General features: G+C 44.1%; 2 protein-coding genes across 3 annotated transcripts; both read left to right on the top strand.

Annotated features, from left to right (window-relative positions):
* Positions 1-161: 161 nt before the first annotated feature.
* On the top strand, positions 162-15,547 carry rprd2b (regulation of nuclear pre-mRNA domain containing 2b; the record flags this gene model as incomplete). Of its 2 annotated transcripts, none has more annotated exons than XM_079275677.1 (11): positions 162-357; positions 5,464-5,593; positions 5,694-5,926; positions 6,048-6,100; positions 6,204-6,330; positions 6,573-6,748; positions 6,928-7,213; positions 7,349-7,597; positions 7,771-7,935; positions 8,063-10,079; positions 15,408-15,547. In XM_079275677.1, the coding sequence occupies 10 exons, from the start codon at positions 162-164 to the stop codon at positions 10,000-10,002; spliced, it is 3,555 nt and encodes a 1,184-aa protein (XP_079131803.1). In that variant the 3' UTR covers positions 10,003-10,079; positions 15,408-15,547. The 2 variants fall into 2 exon arrangements, with proteins under 2 accessions (XP_079131803.1, XP_079131802.1); XM_079275676.1 differs by having other exon boundaries at positions 7,768-7,935.
* Positions 14,642-23,579, top strand: tars2 (threonyl-tRNA synthetase 2, mitochondrial; the record flags this gene model as incomplete). Its single annotated transcript, XM_079276166.1, has 17 exons — positions 14,642-14,725; positions 15,408-15,530; positions 15,648-15,785; positions 16,050-16,171; positions 16,424-16,463; positions 17,317-17,395; positions 18,054-18,226; positions 18,314-18,412; positions 19,043-19,212; positions 19,375-19,537; positions 20,006-20,143; positions 20,668-20,745; positions 21,921-22,021; positions 22,690-22,791; positions 22,897-22,969; positions 23,110-23,224; positions 23,341-23,579. The coding sequence occupies 17 exons, from the start codon at positions 14,642-14,644 to the stop codon at positions 23,481-23,483; spliced, it is 1,941 nt and encodes a 646-aa protein (XP_079132292.1). The 3' UTR covers positions 23,484-23,579.
* Positions 23,580-24,183: the final 604 nt, after the last annotated feature.

Genomic DNA, 24,183 nt, shown 5'->3' with positions numbered 1-24,183 from the left:
CATCAGATAACTTATTTTATTATGTGTTGTGCACGGTGACGTACACTTGTGAGTACATTTATGTCCTTATGATAAAGTAGGACGAACACGTGGGCGTGTTTCTAGTCGTCCTCATTGCGTTAGCGCCCTCGCGCGTGTCAGCAGCAGACAGAGCTGGAAAGATGGCGGCCGGTTCAGGAGCTGCAAGCGGGCACGGAGCGCGCAGCTCCAACGCTGGCCTGGAAGCGTCTGTAGACCGACGGCTTCAAGGAGTAACCAACACCATGGAGTCAATACAGGGACAATCGAACTGGTGCATTGAAAACAAAAAGCACCACGGCCTTATCGTGCGCCACTGGATGAAGTGCCTCAAGAAATGTGAGTAGCTCGCTACTAGCTAGCCCACTTTAGCCAATTCAAATGCGTCTCTGCGTTGACCGTGATCGACTTTTCCAAATTCAGCGTCTTGTGATCGCTTTGACGTGTGAAGTGCAAGGCATTTCGGTGCAAAAATAAACAATGACTGAGATGCAAATCATACATTTATATTTTACTGCACGTTTGAAGGGGCTGGCGTTGTAATCTCCACTTAAAATTAGCCGCTAATGCTAGCTAAGATAACGTTTCTCTGCTAGCGTGACGGTCTCAGTGTTAGCTCTGTTTACAGTCGGGCCTCTCGGGGCTCATGGTCTGGATTACACAGATACAAAGAAATCTGCCATGCACTGCACTGCATGTGTCAAAGAATGAACACTTGAGCTGAAGGTGGTTACAATGTGTTTAGTTAGATTCTGTTAAAGATCAGCTTTTGTCGGTATTTTGTAGGTTTAACTTCTCGGATGACGGTTAGTCGTCTTGCATACATGATTGTTGGTGTGATGCGGTGGCGTATATTGTACACCGTTAAACTAGCTAAAATGAAAGTACACTAACATAATTATATTGTAAAATGTTCTACTTAGTATGACACGATTCATCATAAACAATCTGCATTTTAATATCAGGTTGCAAATTGTTGCTGCACTTGACAGCAGCATCCTAAAATATTTCCTCCAACTTTATTTACTAAATTGTCATTGCTTCATGGTGGTTTCTTACCAACTGACTGTATATTCCTAATATACCTAACTGGATGCAGTTACACTTTTAAAGTAAATATAAATGTTATATTAACAATAATGGCTTATGTTGACCAGGCAGGCTAGCACGTTCAAGCTATTTAACCTGGTTGGTGTTACTGTGTTCATGTAGCACTTGAAACAAAGTAGGTTTTTTGACAAAGGTTCCTTGTCAAGGAAACATCACAAGTAGACGATGTGTCACCAGATAGTCTTACAAACTAGTGGTACTGGAATCTGACAAGTGTTAATCCTCATTATCTAACTTTGGGTAGTTGTTTATTCCCTCACTAATCTGTTCAAAGTCATTTATATTATTCTGGATTATGTTTGAAATCCCAGTTTGTCTGCTTACTATTGACTGCAACACATCTCCATATAGCTCTCCTATGAGGAATTTGGAGTCCTGCATGCAGCATTTGAAATTCTCCAATGATGAAAAGTGGTTGAACTTTACTCTTATTATTTGATCTAATCCCAAAAATACTTTGCAATACATGAAAGCAAACATAGTTGCTGTTGTGACTCTGAGAGAGTTAATTCAATTGAGGTAACACAGTGGGAAAGCCACTGAACGGCTCTCACTTGTTTAGCTATTAGACAGACGACAGTATGATCAGTTTATCTTAGTCTTCACGGGTCACTTTGTGTTTGGTCTCCGTCCATGCTAACTTCCTGTCCTCTAGTAATATTATTTTGCTATTTTGAACTACAAAATGCATTTAGTTGAATAGGTGTACAGACATTTACATGGTTTCTAACAACACTTTGTAGACCATAATAATCCTAAACATTTGTGGAGGAATTATTGTTATATGCGGACTTGTTTTTTTAAACATTGCAGCGAATGATTCGGTAGATTTCATCACCCCACATAGTTAGTGCTGTGGCCGTTGATGTCGGTGAATGCAGGAATATATGTAATTGATGTTGCAACTGTTTGATGGAGCCGTTATTTATCATTTGAGCTTTTATATTGTATCTACTCATCAGAGGGTTTTGGAAGGTTTAGTTTCCCGTCTGTTTTTTGGAAAGAAGTGGCAGATAGTTTTAATTTGTGTGAAGTTTGATGACCTATTATCATGAAGTTAGTATCACAACGCTGCTATTACATGTCTTGTTTACCTCGTGTTTGTTTTGAGTAGGATTAAAGATATTTGATTGCATTTGCCTTTGTTGCATGATGCAAATTTTTTTTTTTTGATTTATGGAACCCGATGAAATGTGTAAAAACACGAGTTTACATGAAAGCTAGATGCAAAGGATCAGTCTCATCTTCAGCAGGAAAATGCTTATTTCAAAAATTGTTAAACGTATAAAGTGGGAAAAGTACAACTTTTAAAAGCCAAATAAATAATCCACATTATGGAATCATCTGAAATGAGGAGTTTCTAAAACAGTTTCTTGCTAATCTGACTGCTGAAATATTAGAAAAACATTTTGTTTGCGTTTGTAATGGAGTTTTATTGTGCCCTGACAAACGTAAAGTCTTAACTGTCTCAGTCAAATCATCATGTAGACCAGTGTTTCTCAAACTTTTTTTGGGGGGCTGGACTTTAAAAAAACAAACATTTAACTTAATGATATAAATGCATTTATATGAGACAGGCTTTTGTTTTTTCCTCGCATCAACAAAACACACTGAATGTACAGCAGCCTTTCACAGTACATTCAATGTTATACGTAGAATCAGAACAATACGAACATTCAGACTCCCTCGCAGCGCTCAACAGTGTGTTGCAGATATAAATCTTAAATAAAAGACTCTGGAAGAAATTCTGCGAATGTTTTTGGGAATGACTGACGTAGACGTTTCTTATCTGTGCGCATCATTGCCAACAGAGCAACGCATGATGAAAGGTTGTGCTGATGGCTCACTGCAAACTGCTGTGCCCTGGCTCAGCCATTGTTTTCTGATAGAGCGCGGGGCCAAGAGTCAATCTACTGATCGTCATTTATTGTTGGCTGTAGGCTACAAGGTACCAAGTATAAGCATTGTGAGTAAACACAGTCCATGCCAACCAAGCACACAACAGGTTTTTCCTTTTCTTTTTCTTACACTGCAGAAATCCATTCGTTTGCCTGAGATTTAGTCTGGTATGTCATGGAGTTTAAAAAAAATTGAATTTCAAAGTTGGGCTTTGTTACTTGTGAATTGTAATGCAGTTGATAAAAAAAAAACACCAAAAGCTCTTCTGTGATGAAACGGAGCTTCGGATGTGTGGAAGATTATAAATACCCGCGGTATATCTTTGAGCACCGCTGCCAGCACGCAGTTTATATTTGCAGCATAAGTTGTTTGGTAAACTAAACACGAAACTAGTTTTTCTAATTTGCAGGATTACAGCAACAGAGTGGATAGAGCAAGCAAACAAAAAAGTGAAAAGTAGAAAAACAAGATCCAAACAAGTGAAATTAAATACGTAATCACACAGTGAAGGTATAATAAATCAGTAAACAACTAAAATATGATAAAGTCTGACTGAATGGTAAATCCGCTTTACTTTCAGTGAGGATGATAGAAATGCAGGATGCAACATAATAAGACTGAGTGTAGTTCCATGTACTGTGTGTTAGTATATTAAAGCACAGTGTCGCTACCCAAATTAATTTTGCATCAAGCTTCATGCAATATCGCTGCTTGTGATGAATCTCAATCCAATCACAAAAGGGAGCAAAATGGTGCTTTTGAAAGAAGGAAATGTTCTGTTTTTATTGCTTCAATGTTCAGTTTGAACGTTTGCCACATATTTCAATATTACTATAAAATCTTGTATTGATTACGTTTTTGAAAGTTTTGGGTGAAAGCTATATTTAGGGAAATCAATTTTCAGAAAATACACAACAAATATTTATCAATAATACATTTTGAAGTCGAACAATATTAAATGCTTTATTGAATTTGTTCCTTTTATTGTATTAGGGGAAGCGTACATCAAATATACATCAGTCTTGTGTTGTTATACGTAGTTTATATGAAATAAACGCCTCAGGTTTCTGCCCAGAAAGGCTCACAGCATGACGTTCACAGAGACAAAGACAGATGGTGTTAAACTCTCCAGCATGTTTGTTTCAGACGTGTGAGCAAATAATAATTTAACTTTTTGCACATATTTTAGGCATGAATATTTCTTTCAAGTAGTTATTCCTAAAATGTTTCATGTTTGACATACAACGGGCCTAAATAAGGTGGCGCTGCATCGTCACTTTTCAGGGTTTTGATATTTCACTTTGTCATTTAGGAGCTTTTCAAGTGAATTTTGCAAACTGTTTCTGCATTGACTGGTGGAATAGAAGTACAGACACTGTTATTGGAGAAATGTACTGTTTGGGTGTCACAACTGTCTGTGGTGTGTGTGTGAGAGTAGGGTTCAGTCATCTGTTGTTCATAGATACTCAAGGCGCTGCATGAACAACTCGTGTCACTCACATGATGTTTGGGGCATATGTGTAAAAATGTGATATCAGCCTTGTTTTTAAATATGCAGTATTTGTTTTAAAAACCTCAGATTCAGACTTCTTTATGGTTAATGCTGAAAACAACTCAAACTATTGTATCAAGGATCTCTGTGTGTTGCCAACAATTTTTATATTGTCAGTATGTGCTGATATGAGATATTTGATCTATGTTAATAATATTAACTCCCTTAGGTAGTTCATGTGATCAGTTTTTACTGCAAAGTGTCTTTTTTTCCCATTTCATGTACTTTCCTTTTTGTTTTTTGTGTGTTCCCTTTTTACCTTGTGGAGCTGGTCTTTAGATTAAGTTAACATACTGTGTGTATGTATGTATATATGTATGTGTATATATATATATATATATATATATATATATATATATATATATATATATATATCGTTGATTTGCATAGACTGCAGTAATTAGTTAATTGCTGATTGAACTGATGAATCTTGTGTCTTTTAGATGAACCAACTAAAATGCTGACCTCTGTTAAAATGTAACAGAATGTCAAATCCAGCTTACTGACTGTAATTGAATCCTGCCTGCTAAAGTCAAGCTACTGGATCTATTTTAGGAAGCAGTAAAACTCATTGGATCTTTGCCAATATTGTATTTCTTTTGGACTGAACAAATCGTACCAACTAAAACAGGCACCGTCTTCAGCCCGACAGTAGTTTAATAGATTAAGATGCCATTGCGGCTTTAGAATGCAGCACAGGTGACACTTCAGAGCTGTGTTTGCATCAGTGGACATGCATCAAAAGTTGTCATTGTTGCATGATAAGCTGTATGATAACGATCCATAAGATATGTTGTTTTTGTGCTGAGCGGGACGTTTTACAGAAAAACAACGATGTGATGCATCACTGCTTCTAAATGAGCTCAAACTTTCTTCTGTTTCAGCTGACAACAATCACCGCTTGAATCTCTTTTACCTCGCCAACGACGTGATACAGAACTGCAAGAGAAAGAACGCCATCGTCTTTCGCGCAGCCTTCGCAGAAGTACTTCCTAGTGCCGCGCAGTTTATCAGGTGAGTACGCGGCAATGCAGCTGAACTAAGAATAAGTCCTGTTCTCCCGTTCTTCTGGTGTTGACATGTGCCATGGTACGTTTCCTTCTTTCGTTGTCAGAGATGGGAAAGTCCGCAAGTCAGTGGAAAGGATTTTTACAATTTGGGAGGAGAGGAGCGTGTACCCCGAAGAGGTCATTGCTCAGTTTAAAGCTGGCTTCAACAAAAAGGAAAAGGAGCGAGAGAAGCAGAAAGAGAAGCAGAAGGAGAAGGAAAAGGAGAAGAAGGAGAAGGCGAGAGAAAAGGAGAAAGAGAAAGAAAAGGAAAAACAAAAGGAGACGCCACCGGCAACTGGTCAGTTTGGTACTTCAAGGTTTTTAAAAAGTGAAATAACTTCCTAAAACTTGAGTCACATAATTGTTTATTTTAAACCATTTACAGTTCTTTAAGTTGATCTTTTTCTTTCCCTCTCCAGCTCCAGCCAGCACCAAAGCTGCCCTCAAGTCCAAGATCGTAGCAGAGTTCACAGTAAGTCTTGCAACTTGTAACTTTTGCAACTGTTTGTGTTGGCAAGTATCTAAAGCGTTATACTTCCTGTCACTTATCTCTTTGCACTCCGTTTCTTTTCCAGCCCCACTCGCTCATCGAGCAGTTGTCGAGTTATAAGCGAGCAGTCGCAGAAGAGGAGTTCAGGGAGAAGCAGCTGGCAGCTCTCCGGGTAGACGTCTGCAGCACGGAGGCTCTCAAGAGACTCAAAGGTGGGATGTCACCGAGCTCTTTCTGCATCATCACACACTTCTTATTCTTACTGATTATCCTTCTTATATCCTATATAGCTTGTATAATATATCCTGTGTGCTGTATGTCTTAAGCCACAAACACACTTGATATGTCCTCTTCATGCCACACCACTGCTCGTCTTTTATTGACCCATATGAGAATGTGTATAAATCTTGTATCTCATATTTTTTGCTTGTTCATCAATTGTCTCCTGTTCCAGACAAGGCAGGAGGGAACAAGTTCGCCAAGGACTTCGAGGACGGCAGTCTGAAGCTGCAGGAGTTTGTCGTCTTCATGGAGAAGGAGCTGAAGACGGGGCCTCCTCTGCTGGAAGCTTTGGGAAACGCTGACATTTTCTACGAGATGCAGTACAAGGAGGTTCAAATTGTGGCCAACGTGAGTGTTCGGTTTGCGGATTGATATTGAAAATGGTTCAGCAGAGAATTTGTTGATCTATGTTACATTGCAGTGTTTTTCTATTTAATAAAAAAAAATCGGAATCAAAATGGCGACAGACAGTTATTGCGGGAACATCCTTTTTATCGTCCTCATATCTCTCATGTTTCCTCTCTCAGGCGTACAATGCCTTTGCCAACCGCGTGGCCAGCCTGAAAAGAAAATTGGATTCCCTCAAGTCGACCTTACCTGGACCCGAGGACTCACCCATCCCCTCACCCTCTGAGGACGCCCCCTCTCCCACTGGCTCCGACTCACCCTACCTGGGACTAGGGTCTAGCAGAGCCCAGGTGGACCCAGAGCTGGATGGCAAGGCCATGGATGAAGGCGACATGCCCACCGACAACAGACACATGGAGGACATGGACATGTCTGATGAAGAGGCTGGCGCTGCCACAGCAGGCGGTTAGTGGCTCCAGAGTGTTGTAGTGGGGCGATAGGTGTCCTTTTTCATATAGATCCATATTGGGCTGCCCAGTTGTAGTGTCGTGCTTCCGATTTGAAGATGTATCAGCTCTTTGGTTATTTTTTTACTAGCAGATGACAAGAAGGACAAGACGTCCACTGCTGTTGCCAAGTCAGACGCAGCATCAAAGGTTCCCACCACACCTACGAAGGCTTCTAAGACCAACGCCACTGCTGCTGCCGCCGCGGCCACGCCACTGACTCCCTCCCCCGCTGCAGCTCAAAGCGCCCCGACGACCCCGATGGGAGTGAATCTGGAGAAGGTTGACTTGGGAAAGATCAGCTCCATCCTCAGCTCGCTCACATCTGCCATGAAGAATACAGGTGTGTTCAAAGGTTTGCTGAAGACGAGAGCAAACATGTTCTTTGCATCGATCGGCACTCGGTGCAAGCGGTGTTCCACCCATCCATAGGAATATGAAGTAGATCTACTCAACTGTGTCACAGATAAAAAATGGTCTGCATCCCTCTGTGTCTTTTTGAATTTTTCCCAGCAGCTAGCCCATCACCTCGGCCGTCTCCAGGAACACCCACCACTCCTTCTGGCCAAGCAGCAGCCTCCAAAGCGACTTCTTCGAGCCCTCACTTGGCCAACTTCCTGTCCCGTGTTGATATCACACCTGAAGGCATACTCAATGCTCTGTCTAAAACAAACACACCAGGTAACACACACGTACACTACACTTTTTTTAAATGAAAAATGTTACTACGTTTCACTAATCATTCATTTGTTTCTTATGTCATCACGTCTGACTCCCCATGCCCCGCCCCTTTTCTGTCTTGGTGCAGCTTTGTCCTCTCTCCTGCAAAGTGTGACCAACGCCACCTCGGCTCCTCCCACCCGAACCTCCCCAGAATCCTCCGCAGCTAAAACCCCAACCACCCCAACCACCCCGAAAACAAAGCCCACCGTGGGGAACAGCCTCAAACGAGACACACCTGGGAGAACCAGAGACTGGGAGAAAGGCAGACAGCTGTCCCCTCCTCCGCCCCCTGCTCGCCTCTCGGCTCCTTCCGTTTCTCCCCCCAGCCTAGAATCCAAAATCAACAGTTTCCTGCAGGGTAATCCAGGTTTTAGCCTCGCTCTGGGTGATGTCAGTCCCGATGCGGTGGATGGGACCCCAGTGAGAGACGAAGCTGCCGGCACCCCCACCCAGGACGAGATCATGGACACACCTGGGAGTGTGCCAGAGTCTTTAGGGTCCTCTGGAGGCCATAACCTCTCGCCCACAGCCTACCGCAGTGAACCCTGGGATGCCGTGATCACCCCATCAGGAAGCAGCAGCAATGGTGACCTGCTGAGCTCTTCCTCCTCCTCTTCACGCTACGGAGCTGGAAAAAAGAGTGGCACAAAATTAAAGGACGATGAAGTGATGAATGCGAGGAAGCAGGTGTCCTCTTCCCCCAGTAACGACATGAAGGGTAAGAAAGACGGACAACACGGCCAGTCAAGAATGATGGGAAACAACCGAGGGATTGGAGAAAGAAGACAGTCTGCAGGCTCTCGTAAGGCCAGCAGTGGCTCAGATGACGGAGGTCTGGGTGCAAAACGAGAGGGGAAAGCTGAACGGTCTCCAGGTGGGGATGGGAGGGAGGGACAGTACCATCGTATTGAGACACTAGTGTCTCCCTACACCGAAGGGGCACCCATCCAAACTCTAGGCTACTCGAACCGCCCACTCGCTGGAGAGCGCATCAAGACGGTAGAGGGCATCCGCGTGGTTGGCCGAGGTACTCGGCGAGGGGGCGGGGCTGGCGGTCGGCCCGGGGGAGCGATGTGGTATGAAGAGGAGTACATGGAAGCTCCCTCAACCCACGCTATCCCCTCTCCTCTTAACATTGGCACCAAGGACATGAACCCCTCCATGCCTCTGCCTCCCCCACATCTCCTCCTCCTCCCCCCACATCTCCACCCTCCTCTGTCCCATCCTCACGCACATCCTCCACCCCAAGCTCCGTTCCAAATGCCCTACCACACGGATAACATCCAGACTCCTCCCCTGTCACTCCTCCACCAGCATCCTCCTCCTCCATCCCATTTCTTCGGCCCCCCTCCGCCAATGCCTCGGCCTCCTCCTCCCATGCCCCAGCGCCCTTCCCCTCCGCCCACCCACCATGCTGTGCCCACTGCCGTCATGGTCGGGGGAGTGCTGGTCCCTGTCGATCGACCCCTTTCAGTCAGACCTGAAGGTGTAGATCGCAGTGGACTAGGGCCCAGAGGAAGCAAAATGGGTCCTCCACCCCTCATGGGATCGTTGCTAGGCGAGCCCCCTAAGCTGCCCCGCCCTGGCACCGTTAAAGAGCCCTTTGTCCCCCGCCATGCCCCCCCTCTCCACCGCCCAGTTACCCCTGGTGGCCCCCTAGCCTTACTGGGCAGAGTGAAGGAGCCTCTGAAACTACCTCTTCCTCCCCGCTCTCCCACATCCTCCACCCCCTCTCCCTCCACGCCTAATTCCCCTGCGGTCGACACTCTCCCCACTAGTCCTCCCGCTCAGCCCCGCAACCAAACCTCTCGCCCCGTTCCCCTCCTCAACTTGCCCAGTCCTCGACCCCCCATGCTCTCGGCCCCCATCCCACAGAGACCTCTGCTGCGGGGCCGAGACCCCTCTCAGCAGTTTAACCAAGATCGCCCCATGGGTGGATACCGTGGGCGCAAGCGGTCCGGTCCTCCGTACACAGGCGGGCCCTTCCATTCGCAGAAGAGACCCTTCCTACCCCGACGCTACTGAAGTGGTCATCTAACACAGGCGGAGTGAGAAGTGCAAGCACCCTGCACTGAAGTGCAGAGTGTGTGTTAGCCCTGCTGGTATGAGCCCAGATATTTTTTTCTCTGTTCATTAGCTTGAATTAAAACTACCTTTTAGGTTGTGTGTAAATAGTGGATTAAATCTTCATGCTTCAGCTAGGCAGCCAGCCAATCATCTTACACTGTACAGTGCAGCTACGAGGTTACATCAGTCACGCAGAGCAGAGTGTTGTGTAGCAACCCTCCATCCATCCCATTTATCACATTTCTCAAACCGCTTCTCTAACCATAGGAAGAAAATGCAGATAGTGCAGTTAGAAATGAAACTTTTCTTTATTTAGAGCTTGCCCATTTGTGTGAATGTTGGGTCACTTAACTGAGAGAGAGCAGGAGAGCGGAGCAGAGGTTTGGGTCTCAGGATACACAGGAAAAGAAATAAAAAAGCAATAGTTTGACATCTTGGAGAAATAAGCTTATTTGGGTCTCGTATGTGCTGAATGTGAAGCTACAGCCGGAGCCGGTTAGCTTAGCTGAGTATAAAGACTGGGAACAGCTGCCTTGGATCTGTCTAAATCTTAAACAAAAAGACCCCAATTAACACCTCTAAAGTGTAAAAATTACTAGTTGTTGTTATACATGGAATTATGTGTCACGACTCCAGGAAGTAGCTGTTACCTTCAGACAGAACCAGGTTAGCTGTCTGCTGTTTCCAGTCTTCATAATAAGCTAAGCTGAGCTAATGGTCTCCTGTCCTCCGCTTCATATTTAACAGATATGTCATCTAACTCTTAACAAATCCAATAACCGTAATTCCCAAAACGTCAAATTATTCCTTTAAAATTTCAAAGTGATCTCTTCTTCTCTACGTGTCTGGCTGTGCGCCGTGTGACCGTACACGGTATTTCTCATTTGAAGTGATGAGATTTGTGTTGCAGCCGAGGTCGACGCTTGTTCATATCTCCGGAGTACCTGCTGTAAATAATATTCTTCTCTTGCTCGAACCTTTTTCACCCTCTAATCTCTCCCACTGTATATTTCTAAGCTTGTAAATATAAAAAACTGAGATAACACATCTCCCCCCCCCCTCTTCAAGCTCTTGTTTCTGTTAACGAGGACAATGGTCGTTAATCTAGCGCCCCGTCTTCACTGTGATTGAGGCCTTGGATAAGCTTTAGCTCCAGAAGAGTTTCTCTGCAGTGTCTGTCGCACCTTTCTGTCCACCACGCAGAAGAGGAGGGTGAAGATAATTATGTCATTTTATTTCCAACATAAAGGTCTGCCTGTGCGTGCTTCAAGTTAGATTGAATCATGAAGATTCTCGGTAGTGGATGGCCGGGGGGGGGGGGGGGGGGGGGGTGTATTTCATTTTTGAACCACACTCTTGCTCGGCTTCAACATGTACTGACTTGAATAAAATCCAGTTTCAATTCAACTGGGGGGGGGGGGGGGGGGCATTTTATTTGGTCACTATGATTACCTTGAGTTGCGCTGTTGTAATGCATTTGCGCTGTTCAAGCTGATTTTTCTGCCTGTATTTCAGAGAAATTGTTTTCATATATTTACGTAGCTGCTGCTGCCATTTTCATAGTGCATTAACATTTAATGCCTTTTTGTTTTGTTTTTGCGCTGTATTTTTATGCGAGACAGAATTGGCAATTTCCCTTTTGCAGCAGCGTCCACAAATGGTAAGACGATTGCGCTAATGAGGCGTTTTGAAAATGGTTTATTTGAATACTCAAGTTGTATTTGGCCCCTTCCTCATATTTTTTTTTTGTTGCTGCTTACGTCATGCTTTCCCCCTCGAGCCCCTGTGCTTACATTGTGCTCACATGGCTTCGTCCAGGAACACTTGTGCACCTCTCAACACTTAAAAAAAGGGTCGGCACAATGGCCGTAATCCTCCCGTCTTGTGCAGGAATTATGGCCGTAATGCCTCCCTCTGTTCTCCACTGATGAGGTCAGCCCACACAGTGAGAGGTGCATGCTGGGTGTTGCTGCTCAAAGCCTCGTGTCTCTTGTGTTTGTCTGGTCGTGGAGTGTTTTGTCGTCTCCTGTGCTCATTCACAGTTACATCAAGACAGACCGAGCACCTGCTCAACGTTTCCACATAAAGTTTGATACATTGTTAAAATGTAACCGCACCGAGTGTATTTGTCACCACAGTGTTAGTTCATCAGAGCTCTGATGTTTTACTGAATGTTATACAAGTCTGTTACCACCTTCTGTAAACTGTTTGTCTTTTATCTGATCGCTTACTGCTAAATATCAACCCAAATCAGTTTGGTGTGTTCACGTGTCACACAGTGAAAGCCAGATTAACTGTTGTAAAAGTCTTCCTGCTTACTGAAGCACCTACCAAGTTCAACATTTCAATTGAAGATGTGACAAAGCCGATGGTCTGTGTATATTTGATAAGTTGAATTGCTCTTACTGCTGTTCTCATCAATGATGCTTTATCCCCGGTCTTTGAGTGTCCAATCCTTTCTGGTGTGATAAACATGCACTCATTCTACGACTGTCATAGTGAATATATGCATACTTTAATTAAGACCCGAGTACATCTTCATATTTGATTTTGTTTTTTTGTTTTTACACAAAGCATATTACAGATCACAAGACTACAATCTTTAGTCCAAAGGAGTGACTTGCAGCCGTTTTCCTCACATACTTTAGTATATCTGACATTTTGCTTGTTGTTGCCCCGTTGACTGTAAGCAGTCGGTGCTCTGTCTTAATTTAATAATGGAGATCTGCTGTTTTCCATGACTTTTTCTCCGCTTGCAAAGACCGCTTCGCAAACTTTTCTCTTATTACCTCCTTGAGAAGATGGACCGTTTCTTTTTTTGTTTTTGATTGTTGCTAAACATTTGCACACTACGATGCACACTGTTGTTGGAAAGCCACATTTTAGAAATGCCATTTAGTAACTTTGTGACACTGATGTCAGCGCTACATCTTTATTTACATTTTATTGAACATCACAGTACATGGAACGCATTTACTGAATACACTGAATACATTGTGGCATCGACTGTTTGATGACTCAGTCACAACATTAACAGAATAACACGAAGCAACTGTACACTTATTATTAAATCATAACTTTCTTTTTTTTGTTAATATGTAAGGATGAAATAACTAACTGCATTCATATTCATTATGGCCTCTTTGCCATTATTCTACAGATAACTGTAAAAAATGCGATATGTTAATGTTAAGGTCATTAATGTGTTAATTTAACAGCAGAGTTCGGTCCTTAATGTTAAATACTTAATGTTAAATACAGATACATTAGGCAAAATCAGCAGCTCATCTGACTGACAGCAGGTATCTTACTTGTAAACATGTAAAGACTTGTGTGCTTTCCAGTACATTTAAGATAGTGAAATAATAGCAAATCCTTAAGGTGGTCCCATGTTTATGTATCATATCGGCTTCATCAGTGATTGGGTTCAACCACAGGAAAAACTTGTCTAGATGGGGCCAGTTAGTCCCATTTTTTAGACTTATTTAGAGCTGTCTGAATGCACAGTATTTATACAACCAATAATAATACACTATTTGCTATGTAGATGAAGTACACGCGTTTTGAAAGTGCTGTAGCTCTCCCAAGTGGCAGTTCAGCGGTACTTCAGCTGATGTCTTACATCGAACCAGTGTCTCTTCATGTACTACTGTAACTAAAGTACTACTCTAACTACAACAGTACTTGAACTGCAGTAGTACTTATACTTCTGAAAATGGTGACAATCAAATTACGTTCTCGTCCCTGGTCAGAATTAACGGAGTTGTTCACGAACTTGTTTAAACTGACTCCCCCTCAGTTATTACTTGTTAAAAAATATCCAACGAGGCCTTCAGATGTTTATTATTTCAAACCTTTGTTGCAATAGTTTCTCCGAGGAAGACTTTAAGGAAATAATTTGAACAGTAGCTACAGTGAAGATGGTTCTAACGTACTATATTACATATTTAACTGTTTAAAAATGTGACCCTCAAATATGTAATATATTAGAGTTTTTTCTCAATTTACCTACTAATCTCAAAGACACCAATGCTCTCGGGCACTAAACCAACAGGCTTTAAATGCAGCTGTAGTTTAAAGCAGACGGCTCTCAACGCGAGGTGCGCATCTCCATAATGGCGCACATTGCTCTCTGTCCATCCTTGTAGTCTGACGTCATGCTGTAGGTCTGTGTGAGAATACTTTGGGTTGCATACCACTGGACTACAGGCGCAGTGTAGCTGTATGCGGTTGTTGGTGCTCTTGTGTTGTGCACAGGCCGTGTTTAGTTATAATGTCATAAATCAATCCTGTGAGAAGTACCTGATCTACATGTGCATGGCTTTAGGTGTTAACGTCGATCTATTAGCCCTCCAAAAAAATACATGCAGATGTCCCGTATGTGCAACTCCTTGTATTGGCGCGCTCCGGCGTGGATGCCTGGGTGCGCGCACGCTGCTTCACAATAGCGTCATGTGCTTTACGCCGGCGACGTCACCGCTGCCGTCCTTAATGTGTGCTTCCGGTGTTATGGCCGCTCGCAGAGAAGGGTGACAGCAATGTGGGATATGTGGGGGGAAAAATGAGCGCGGGTGTTTAGGCAGGTGTGTGTTTGAGGATGGCGGTGACGCAGCTGTTTCGGCTGGTTATCTGTCAGCCGGCAGCTCGTGCGACACTTCGCGCGCACAGGAAGTACAGCAAGGTGCGCGAGGCTTGTTATTACTGCATTACATTAACTCCAGCTAACGTTAGCTAACAGGACAGTCTGTGGTCTGTCAGGGTTAAGAGATGGGGGTTGTTGTGAAGTTTGTGCTTTTATGAACCTTATTCATCTCTAGGTTTAGTGTCATTTTCAGATAGATAGGACATGGTTTGGTACTTTGTTTTGGATATACCTGTGATGTAGTTTATAAACAGTACAGTGTTTTATATGGGTGACCCCACTAAACTCTACTTGCTCTCCCTCTCTCATTTGGTACCAAAGTGGTTCCCTAAAAAAGGAAAGTAGTTATATGTTGTTTGTAGTAAAGTTACTCTGAAAAAAATTACTAATGTTTGTTTAAGGCATTTTATTTATTTATTTATTTCATCCTCCACTTCATTGTAATGCAGCCAGTATGCCGAGGAGAAGACAGCACTGAAGCTTAATCACTCTTTCATCACAGTATTGATATTGGTGTATCAACACACACTGTTACCAGTTTATTAGGTACACCTAATTAAAACTACTATAACCGAGCTTCATGAAAGTCACAATGTTCAGTTAGTTTAGAGAGGTGTTTCTTTAACTTCATGGTTATTTTGGAGGCTGTAGTGGGTGTGGAGCTGTTGGATATCCTCTCACCTCTTTTGATTCTGATCAACATCTTTCCTGCCCTCTGTAGGTGTGCACAGCTTCATCTGAGCGACTGCGACTCTTTGAGTCCCTCAGGGATAAACAAGGCCACGAGAGGAGAGCTGAAGCTTCAGAATCTCGGCTCAGTATCCGGCTGGCTGATGGCCGGACAGTAAAGGGAACAGCTGGTGTCACCACGCCTCTCTTTGTTGCTCAGAGTGTCCGGTAAATGCATTTTACAGAAATGTGTTCTCTTGTTGTGTTTGCTCTTACTGAAGTGATATTTTAGGGTTATTGCATCTCTGCTTGCAGTGTGAAAGGAGCGCTGGTCAGTAAGGTGAATGGGGAGCTGTGGGAGCTTGGACGGCCTCTAGAGGCAGACTGCGAACTACAACTTCTGGGGTTTGACACAGATGAGGGCAGACAGGTAATCCCATCTTCTTTTTTTCATACAATGCTTTGCCGTTCCTTTAATTTGTTTGTAATACACCCTGGTTGCGCGTGCCTTCTATGTCACATTACCTTTAAGGTTCATTTTCTTAACAGCGATGTTATTCCGTCTCCTGCCCAGGAGCTACAGATGTTAATTAGCTTACAACTAACTCTGGTACAGCTAAGAAGCTGAGCACTGTCCGTGTCAAATAAATAAATGAATCTCTACACCCGCTCTGTACCACCTCCCCCGTCTTAGGCAGCATGGAGGACCGGAGCGTGCGTCCTGGGTGGGGTGTTGGAGAAGACATTTGGGGCCGAGGTTTGCAGAGAAGGAGCGTCGGAGCTCGGGCTTTACTGTGACCATCTACTACACAACAGGTGAGGTATTCACGTCACTATCTCTGATACAGAACCCCAGAGTAGTTCTGTATTAATGTTTGGCCTCCCTCCCCTGCCGTCTGTGTTTAATCAGCAGTACTCTTAAGATTGTGAACTACATTATTCAGTGCTTCTGTAATGACGTCTACGCTGTCCTCTCCATACACACACACACACACACAGTGCCTTGTCTCTGAGTGACGTGGAGGAGAGATGTAAACAGGCTGCAGCCCTCAAGCTTCCTCTGTCCAGACTGGAGCTGAATACAGAAGAGGTCCGAGAGCTCTTCCAGGTCAGATATACCAGTGTCTACAGTGTGGGAGAGAAATGTATTTGCGTCTTGGAAGTATATTTGTGTAAAATCAATCAAATCCATAATTCGAAATGTATCCATGTATATTCACATTCATACAGTGATATTGGCCCGTATCATTGTCATATGTTATTCACGTCACTGAGACAGGGAGTCTAGTGTAGCGGCCTTGGAGCCCGTGTGAAGATAGAGGGGGGGATGATGTAGATAAACAGGTAGGGCAAGATTTATAACAGACAGTTTGACGGTTGTAACTAACCCTGTGTGTAGACTGCAGGCGTATCAGACGCGTTTTTTCCACTTGCACCTCTGACTCAAACAGAATCACTCGAACGTTAATCTGTACAGCTGTGGACACCGGCTGCAGACTCTCGTCTCTGCTGCGTCTATATACAACATTACCACTGTGCGCAACATGTCTGGTGCCATATGTAATTGCAGGCCATCATTCTCTGCTAAATTGCTCTGTACCTGCTGCAGGTTGTGTAACTGAGTGTTTATATAAGTTACTCACTGTGTAGGAGGGGCTCCTGTTAATGGTGTGCTGATGATATTTTCTAATGTCCCATTGTGAGGTCAGGCCCCTTCCTATTGTCCTACTGTCCACATTAAACTGTGATAAACTGTGACGTGTGTGTTTTGTGGGTTGTACCTCTTATAGAACAACAAGCTGAGACTGCAGCTCGTTGAGGAGCAGATGAACGGCCCCTCCGTCACAGTGTACAGGTATTAATACACACACACACACACAGCTGATGTGTTGACTGACCTGCAGTATCTTATAAAATTTCACCCAAAATGAAACCTGTTTCATCCTCTCTGTGTGACTCAGGTGTGGAGACAGCGTAGGGGTCTGCGACGGCCCCCTCCTCCCACACACTGGCTTCCTCAAGGTCTTCAAGATGCTCCAGGTGTGTGTTGGTGTCACTGTCCTGTCCTCTGCTTGCCTCTTTGGGATTGTATGTACTCTCACTCTTTCAGTTCCCTCCTTTTGTTTCCTAAATTTGCCTCGTACATGAGTCATTTTATCAAACTTCATCTTAGGAATTGAGCCAGTCCCTTGAAAGCCCAACAAGGTTTCCTCTATCATAGCTATACCTCTATTTTTCTGCTTAATATTACTTTTTCTTAAAGAGGTTCAAACATTATCATTAAGAATTTTAATTTCACACAGGATCATTGAAGATGGTGACTTAATTAACCTCATTTAATCTGTAAAGGAATGTTTTATTTGGACCTAAATAGCACAGTCCGGGTCAATGGAATCTTCCTCGTCTTTATTGATCGAGGAAGAGGGAGGAGTTTCCGTACTGGGCTGCCACTGGGCAGACTGGAATTCCATAGCAGCCCGGCTGGAAATATTGGCAGCAGGATGTTGTGTTTGTTTCCTGTTCTCGGCCTTTACAAACACATTGCCGTCCATCAGACGAGCTGTCGCTCTCATCGGTTCACCCTTCCTCTTCTGGCTGACCCTCACTCGCCCTTTCTCTTTTTGTCACTTCTTTGTTGGCTGATTTGTTTTTTTATCTCTCCCCAACCTCTCCTCACTGCGCATCTTTAACATCCCAGCTGTCGCCCGTGACCCTGGCCAATCAGACGGAGTCGTCGGGTTTGATGCGTCTTCTGGGTGTGGCCTTTCCAGGAGAGAAGGACAAAGCGGAGTGGGAGAGGGAGCAGGAGGAGGCGAGGAGGAGGGACCACAGACGCATCGGGACAGTAAGACGGAATCTAGATTGGGAGAGGTGCAATAAATGAGATCACATAAAGAAACAAATGGTTAAAGAGTTGTTTTCTGATCATAAATGCCATGTGTTCATGTTTTTATGTAGGACCAGGAGCTCTTCTTCTTTAATGACGTGAGTCCAGGAAGCTGCTTTTTCCTGCCAAAAGGAGCCTACATCTACAACAGCCTCACCGACTTCATTAAGGTGAACACAGTCACTGACTCTGTGTGAATTACCGACAATAATCTGACTGTAGTCTTTATTCTATATTAGGGCATTTAATAAGACAACTATATGAGCAGAATTACTTAAAAAAACATATTTGTAACTTTTTTTTCAGTGATAGAACTTTTCCATTCATATTCCCATTTACATGATACAATTCACAGCCCGATTAATGACTGAAGACACTCCCTCCAAGTTTCATTACAATGTCAGAGAACCCTCAAACTCAACAAGCTACTGCTTAGCTTCGGTGCGAAAGGATGAACGCAGATTTCAGTTACGGAATATAAAGTTACAATAGAATGACTTTGGTGTTCTGTATTTTCCTTCTGCCACATTGGATCTGCAGCCACTTACAATGAAGTGAACCTTTACAACCCTGTTCAGCACTGCTTGTGCAACTAAAACTGAAATACCCCACACATCTCAATTTGATTATGCAAACCTAATAATTAACACAACAATAGATGATGCTGTGTGATTGTATCCCGGGGGACACGCATGTTGACATCAGGATATTGCTCTTATTAGCCTTCAGTTATTGCACTGTTGTCTGCCCCCGTCCTGCACTCGTTGTCACACGCATCCTTCCTTCCTCACGTCTTGCAGGGTGAGTACCGAAGGCGAGGATTCAACGAGGTCGTGACCCCGACTTTGTACAGCACTGCATTATGGGAGCGCTCGGGTCACTGGGAGCACTACAGCGAGAACATGTTCACTGTGACATCGGAGGGCTCTCAGACCTACGCTCTCAAACCCATGAACTGTCCTGCACACTGGTGAACACACACACACACACAAGCTTGTACTTGTGTCTTTGTCAGGAAACTCTTTGACACAACGCGTTCCCTAGCCCCCCCCCTACCTTAACCATCACAGCTAAAGGCCTGACCCCAGCCCGAACCTTAACCCTAACCTCACTCTCCTCCTCTCGTGTTCAGTCTTATGTTCGAGCAGCGTGTCCGCTCGTGGAGAGAGCTTCCTCTGCGATGGGCCGACTTCGGGGCGCTGCATCGCAATGAGCTCTCCGGAGCGCTGGGAGGTCTCACTCGCGTTCGACGGTTCTGCCAGGACGACGCTCACATCTTTTGCACACCTGAGCAGGTACAGAGAACACATTGCATTGTGTTGATGCAGAAGGTGCTGTAAGTGGGGTAGAAAGTGAGTGGGACACATGCGGGACCACGTTACGGTGATTAGATGGGCTGTACAAATAACTCCCGAGACATTCCAGGAGGCCACCGACGGGATGAATGAAGGTCTTTGTCCCGTTCAAACATTACACCTCCATATGTGTGCATCACGGTGTCTCTACAGTCTGTGTGATCCTCATCCCCTACATAGTGCTCTGGAACCGTCCCATGATACTCATTGCGCTCCTGCAGACTTTCTGTTGTGCATCCTGTTAATTCACAGAGATCACAGTCACAGGATAATCATCAAATACTGATTCAATACATGGAGGCGTTACAGTAAATACAATGTCATATCTTTTACTTTACTTATTATTATGTCCTCTTGTTGCCCTGGTCTTCAACTCTTTTTTTTTTTTCTTTCATTCTGTCTGTCCAGCTGGAAGAAGAGATTGGGGCATGTTTGGACTTTGTGAGGAGTGTGTATCAAGTCTTTGGGTTTTCCTTCCACTGCCTCCTGTCCACACGTCCTGAGCCGTGCCTCGGGGAGCCTGAACAGTGGGTTAATGCTGAGCAGGTAAACGCGCACACACACACACTTAACTGTGGTTCGCCAAAATCATATGTCGTCTTAGGCAGGCCGAGGTGTTGTACAAATGTGTATGGATTGTAATCTGGACCCAGTTAATCACAGCTACAGGAAAAACATCTGTAAACTAAATGACATGGTGTCATGATATCCACAATCGGTTATACGAGTGGGACCTTTCAGAAGAGATCTGCTCCGCCTCATCTCTACATCCCCATGGACACCTTTTTAAATAGGCACAGCGGCAGTTTAAGCTCATTCAATTGAGTGTAATTGAACATTATGGTACCAAGCTCCCGCCAACATGGCTGTAATAATGTACTTACATTACCTACTATGCCTACTTACATACCTACTTACTGTGTGTGTGTGTGTGTGTGTGTGTGTGTGTGTGTGTGTGTGTGTGTGTGTGTGTGTGTGTGTGTGTGTGTGTGTGTGTGTGTGTGTGTGTGTGTGTGTGTGTGTGTGTGTGTGTGTGTGTGTGTGTGTGTGTGTGTGTGTGTGGAGAGCAGCAGTTGGAGAGGGGTCTGCAGCACTTTGGTGAACGTTGGGAGTTGAATCCAGGAGACGGCGCCTTCTACGGACCGAAGGTCAGTGGGAAGGGAAACGTGCAGGAAACTGATTTCCACATGCGAGCGTAAATATTGTTTATTAAAGTTCATAAATACTCTCAGCGCCGGAGCGCACTCTGCCACAAACCTGGACTGTTTGTAAATTTGGAGAGCTGTATTGTTCGATTATTTATAGAACAACACTCTCTGGACGCCGAGGGCCAAGACCAGTGAATGTCAAAGTGCCTGTATGGTGTATAGAAAGTGTTGAATCATAATTGTCTCGGTGCCCACGTTACCTGAACGCAATGTGGTTGAGGACGGCCCTCCGCCTTCTTTGTTATGATGTCACTCATGATGACACGCCCCTCCCAGTTGATGCCACGCCCCCCACGTTAGATCAGAGTCAAAAGTCTGACCTGAAAAAAAACGATTTGATTCTGAAAATATAAAATCTGGAACTGAAAAATATAAGATCTCAAATATCAAAATATATATGAAAAAGAAAAAAATATATATTTTTTTCATAATTTCTTTTTCAAATTAACAAAACTTTTGCCCTGGATTGAGCTGCTATGGTTTATGTAATTTCCCTCCGGAGATTAATAATGTTAACGAACTAACTGGCTGTAGCTTCATTTTTAACTAAACACACATTCGTATTTCCCACGCTGTTGAACCTTTAAAAATAGTGTCTCTTTATCTACAGCATTCTTCCAGAATCAGTTTATTGGTGTTTCGTCACAGATTAGAGAGCAGCACAGACGTCTCTGTTTGTCCTTCTGGCTCCGCAGAGAGACATTTTTGAGTTACAGTTCACACCGTCCTCGACCGCATGATTACCAAACAAACCAGAAATGTGTGACAGTTGTTGAGAATGACCGTGGTTTTCTTCGAGGCGATTTTAATTTTTACCCGTGTAAGAAGTCTGTAAGCATCAAGAGGAAGTCTGCTTCAGGCAGATGTTGCACGATGGAGCGCATGTGGAGGCACAGAGTGGAGGTATCAAGTCAGGCTGGGGATAGATACACAGTAACACGCTCCAGGTAACAAACAAACATTCCTCAGAGCCATCCAGCTTTGTGCGATCGGCTTCTCTTGGAAACGCATTAGTTTCCATTTCTGTCCGCAAAAAAAATGCAGTTTGTCCCCCGCAGTGTCCGGATAGAGAAGTGAAGCCTCATGATAACGCACTCCTACACCTTTCTTCATAGATTGACATTCTGATCAAAGATGCTATCGGCAGACAACACCAGTGTGCCACAATCCAGTTGGACTTCCAGCTGCCGATCAGATTTGACCTTCAATATGTCGGGTGAGTCATGCATCTCTGCAATTGGCTCGCAATCTCTGAAACATTCCTGCATCTGTAGTGATTTACATCTGCTCACCGGCATTTCTGGAGCATATTCTTCTCTGTGTGATGACCCCACATGCTGTATGTGATGTCCTGTAAGTGATCAAGTTAGAGTGACAGAAGTCTCACTTAATGGGGCCTAATGTGATCATGAAAGACGAGTCCTCTTATTTATTTTATCACTTTAGTTCAACATGCTCCCTGTTTCTGCGTTAAGCCTCTTTCTGCCTCTTATTAGTGCATGTGCCCTACTTCCTGCATGGTCTCGATGTGGTTTTTATCGTTTTTATCACGGTGTACGTCATTTAAAATTGCTACATCGATATCTCCCATGATACAGTTACTTTTATAGTAAAATAACTAAACAGGAAGTTCTGAAGGTGAATCCAGCAAATACTTACAACATACTTTATCGCATTGATACAAAGAAATCACAGAAAAACAAGATTGCCAAGTGATTTACAACAAATGTGATTTAACCATTTGTTGTTTGGTCTAATGGTGACTCGTTGATGAAAAGCCTTGAGGTTGTGCTGCAAACCAAAGCAAATACAGTATCTATCTATGATGTGCTGTCGCCCGACACTCACTCTACTGGTAACCCTTTTGTTTTCTGTCTCTCTCAGTGCGGACGGACAGTTGCACAGGCCGGTGATGATCCACAGAGCAGTGCTGGGATCACTGGAGAGGATGATCGCAATACTGGCTGAAAACTTTGGAGGGAAATGGTGAGAAGATGTTACATAATCACGTCGGGTCCGATGCATTTCGTCAGGCTGTTGCGATGCAGTAGCCGGACCCAAACGCGTCGCGTCTCTTTCTACCTCACGCAGGCCGCTGTGGCTGTCGCCGGCGCAAGTCATGGTAATTCCTGTGGGGGGCAACAGTGAGTCATACAGCAAACAGGTCAGTGTCTGATGAAGATGTGCTTCTGGTACATCAGCAGACCATGTGTGCTCTTCTTTCTGTCATTATTCATTTGCTTGTAACTGTAAGAAGTTACAGTCCAGATACAGTCTTAATAGAAGTGCCTCTCTTCTGTGAAGGTGGTCCAGCAGTTCTGTGAAGCTGGCTTCATGGCGGATTTGAATGACGATCAGGGAGCAACCTTAAATAAGAAGATCCGCTCTGCTCAGCTCGCCCAGTACAACTACATATTTGGTAAAGATAAATACTGGGATGAAAACTGTGGCGACTTAATGTACTGAAGCCTGAAACGCCTGATTTATTGCTACTGATGTTACCACAGCTGATAACAACGTTTTCTTTTTGTCCAGTGGTGGGGGATAAGGAGAGCGAGAGTGGAACAGTGAATGTGAGGTGCAGAGGAGGTAAGCAGCTGGGGAGGAGGCCGACAGAGGAGGTGCTGACATCCCTCACATGGCTACGAGACACCAGGAGCAACTTAGAAGAGTTCTGATGTCATACGCGTTTGTTTTACATCTTCAAGCTGTTATACCGTGGCTTTGTCTGAAGAGATGGCTGCTAGAATTTGTAATAAAAGTATATCAAAGATTGCTGACTTGTTGATTCCTCCATTAATGGCATCGCTGTTAAATCCGTGTCCTAAACAGTACTGAAGCGCTTTAAGGTCATTATAAGATCTCCATCAGTCTAATATCTGCATTACACCACGACGGCTGCAATTTGTTCACTAAAACCCATTAAATATGCGAACCTCCTGCTTACGTACGTCTGTGTCATGATATCAGATTAGAAACCAGGCATACCTTTAAGAGACTGGAAGAAAGGGAGGATACGGAAGGGGATTTGACTAAAATAGGAGAGAGAGCAGCCGTGTCAGGACTGTTTTCATGTGTGTTTAGTGGAAACAGCCAAGTCAAGGTGAAGGTCAAAAAGATTGGATGTTTTTTCCTTTTTAATTGAGAGAGGGCAGCAGGATGGAAAAGACATCAGTCACAACAGTGACACGGGGGGGGGGGGGCTGAGAATAAACTGAGGTGACTGGACAAAAGCAGCCGCTCCAACAAAGCTGGTTGTGGAGCCGGTAGAACGGATTGTGTGTTTGGTTCTTCCGGAGATCATTTAGTGGGCCAGAGAGGAAAGGTGAGCCAGGTTCAGGAACAAGCCTCCGCTGGGAGTCAGACACAGGTCACCTC

Source organism: Melanostigma gelatinosum (genome assembly GCF_949748355.1).
Source record: "Melanostigma gelatinosum genome assembly, chromosome: 9".
Classification (NCBI taxonomy): Eukaryota; Metazoa; Chordata; class Actinopteri; order Perciformes; family Zoarcidae; genus Melanostigma; species Melanostigma gelatinosum.
The sequence above is the reverse complement of the archived record's forward strand: the minus strand, read 5'-3'. Positions and strand labels throughout refer to the sequence as shown.